This window comes from Poecilia latipinna, unplaced genomic scaffold, assembly GCF_001443285.1.
Source record: "Poecilia latipinna isolate Pla-1442-1.1 unplaced genomic scaffold, P_latipinna-1.0 Scaffold3888, whole genome shotgun sequence".
NCBI classification, from domain to species: domain Eukaryota; kingdom Metazoa; phylum Chordata; class Actinopteri; order Cyprinodontiformes; family Poeciliidae; genus Poecilia; species Poecilia latipinna.
This window is the reverse complement of record NW_015116504.1, coordinates 50,632-52,383: the sequence shown is the minus strand read 5'-3', so window position 1 is coordinate 52,383 and position 1,752 is coordinate 50,632. Positions and strand designations below refer to the sequence as shown.

The 1,752-nt window shown below is 44.7% G+C and overlaps 1 protein-coding gene across 1 annotated transcript; it reads left to right on the top strand.

Moving 5' to 3' along the window:
* Positions 1-280: 280 nt before the first annotated feature.
* LOC106941833 (jun dimerization protein 2-like) lies at positions 281-1,752 on the top strand. Its single transcript, XM_015024961.1, has 3 exons — positions 281-648; positions 753-857; positions 1,481-1,752. Exons 1-3 carry the CDS (start codon positions 454-456, stop codon positions 1,670-1,672), a joined length of 492 nt encoding a protein of 163 aa, XP_014880447.1. The 5' UTR covers positions 281-453; the 3' UTR covers positions 1,673-1,752.

Sequence of the window (1,752 nt, the reverse complement as noted above, 5' to 3'; positions counted from 1 at the left end):
GTGATTGGAGCCATCGCCACTTTGTTTATGCGATCAGAGCGAAGGCTGCCCAGGCTTCCCTTTGCATGCGAAACTACATCAATGAGTCTGTAACTGCTGACGGTGATGAGTTTTTTTTTTTTTTTTTTTTTTTTCTCTTTTACCAGCAGCTGACTAAAAAGATAACAGCTTTGAAAGCTGTCGACTTTCGATTGCATTCTTGGAACTGGCAACCTATATTTAAAACTTCTGATGACAAAGACAGATTTTTTTTTTCTTTTCAAAAGATGCATTTGATCATTTTCAACAGCGTTCCTCTTTCTTTTTCTGTACATTTACCTCTTAACTGGCAGTTTTACAACCGTCTAAATACTGGATTGCTGCAGCTCGACTGTGAACGTCCCCGCTAATCCTTCCCCGTTCCCTTTTTCTTTTCTCTCGAAAACCACAGCGACGGCTTTGGCCGGGTTGGACATGATGCCGGGACAGATACCTGACCCTTCGCTGGCGGCAGGCTCCCTGCCCAGCCTCGGCCCGCTGGCGGGCATCTCGGCCACCACCCTCACCGACCAGCTGAAGCTGGCAGACTTTCACCAGCTGGGCACCATGCTGTCGCCGCTGCATTTCCTGGGGAGGCTGGGGAAGAGGCCGCTGGCCATCAAGACAGAGGTGAGGAAATGTGTGACACAAACAGGACGGATGGGTGAAGCGGCGTTCAGGTCAGCATATATATAACACACAGGGAGTGACTGTCCCCACATGATTGTTTGCAGATGGACGAAGACGAAGAAAGAAGGAAACGAAGACGAGAGAAAAACAAAGTAGCGGCAGCGAGGTGCCGAAACAAAAAGAAGGAACGCACCGACTTCCTCCAAAGGGTGGGTTCATGACTCAGCCATATGTACCAAGTAGCAGCAGAGAAGTTGGGGTCAAGAATAAACTAACTTTGCTTCTCTAAGTTTCAGAAACAGCTTAATGCATTAAAATGACCATTACGGCGTCTGGTTAAGTTTTATTTAACTGGTTTAATTTCAAGATTCGCATACAAACGTTCATTCCATGAATACAAACTCATGGGACAATTAGGTAACAAAACTCCATGAGTAAAGAGAGTAGGAAGAGAAAATATATCTTCTATAGTCTGTTTCTACTCATATTACAAAAACAGGCAACCATCTTTTTGGGAGTTGCCAAAAAAAAAAGTCTACACCGTCTTTTTCAAAAAAGTAACAAAATAAATTTGTGTGATTTTATACTACTTGTCACCATTTTTAAAGATGGAATTGGCAGTGAAATTTTTTTCTGGCTGTGTACTACATTGAAAAGGATAAATTACTTGCAAAATTAGGATTAGGAAGCCATTAAAAACATAAAATAAATATACATATATATATTTTTTTACCAAAGTCAGTACTTTTTCACTCTGTAAGAAACATCAGTGTGTTAAAGTTTACTACTTTCACCGCCTCTATGCGTCTAATGGTTCCACGTCTCTCTTCAGGAATCGGAGCGCCTGGAAACGGTGAACTCGGAGCTGAAGGCCCAGATCGAGGAGCTCCGTCTGGAGAGACAGCAGCTGATGGTGATGCTCAACCTCCACAGGCCCACCTGCATAGTGCGGACCGACAGCGTGAAAACACCCGAGAGCGAGGCCAACCCGCTGCTGGAGCAGCTGTCCGCCGAAACCAAGTGAGGCCCCGGGAGAAGAGCGGACTCAAAAGTCCTGCAAGCTGAACTTTGACTGCCGAGACAGACGTCTGAACAAAAACAAAA

Excerpts from the sequence above, each read along its gene's own strand:
- LOC106941833 (XM_015024961.1), top strand. The coding sequence starts at position 454 with ATGATGCCGGGACAGATACCTGACCCTTCGCTGGCGGCAGGCTCCCTG. Across the intron at positions 649-752 it reads CGCTGGCCATCAAGACAGAG|ATGGACGAAGACGAAGAAAG; the intron begins GTGAGGAAATGT and ends GATTGTTTGCAG. Across the intron at positions 858-1,480 it reads GCACCGACTTCCTCCAAAGG|GAATCGGAGCGCCTGGAAAC; the intron begins GTGGGTTCATGA and ends GTCTCTCTTCAG.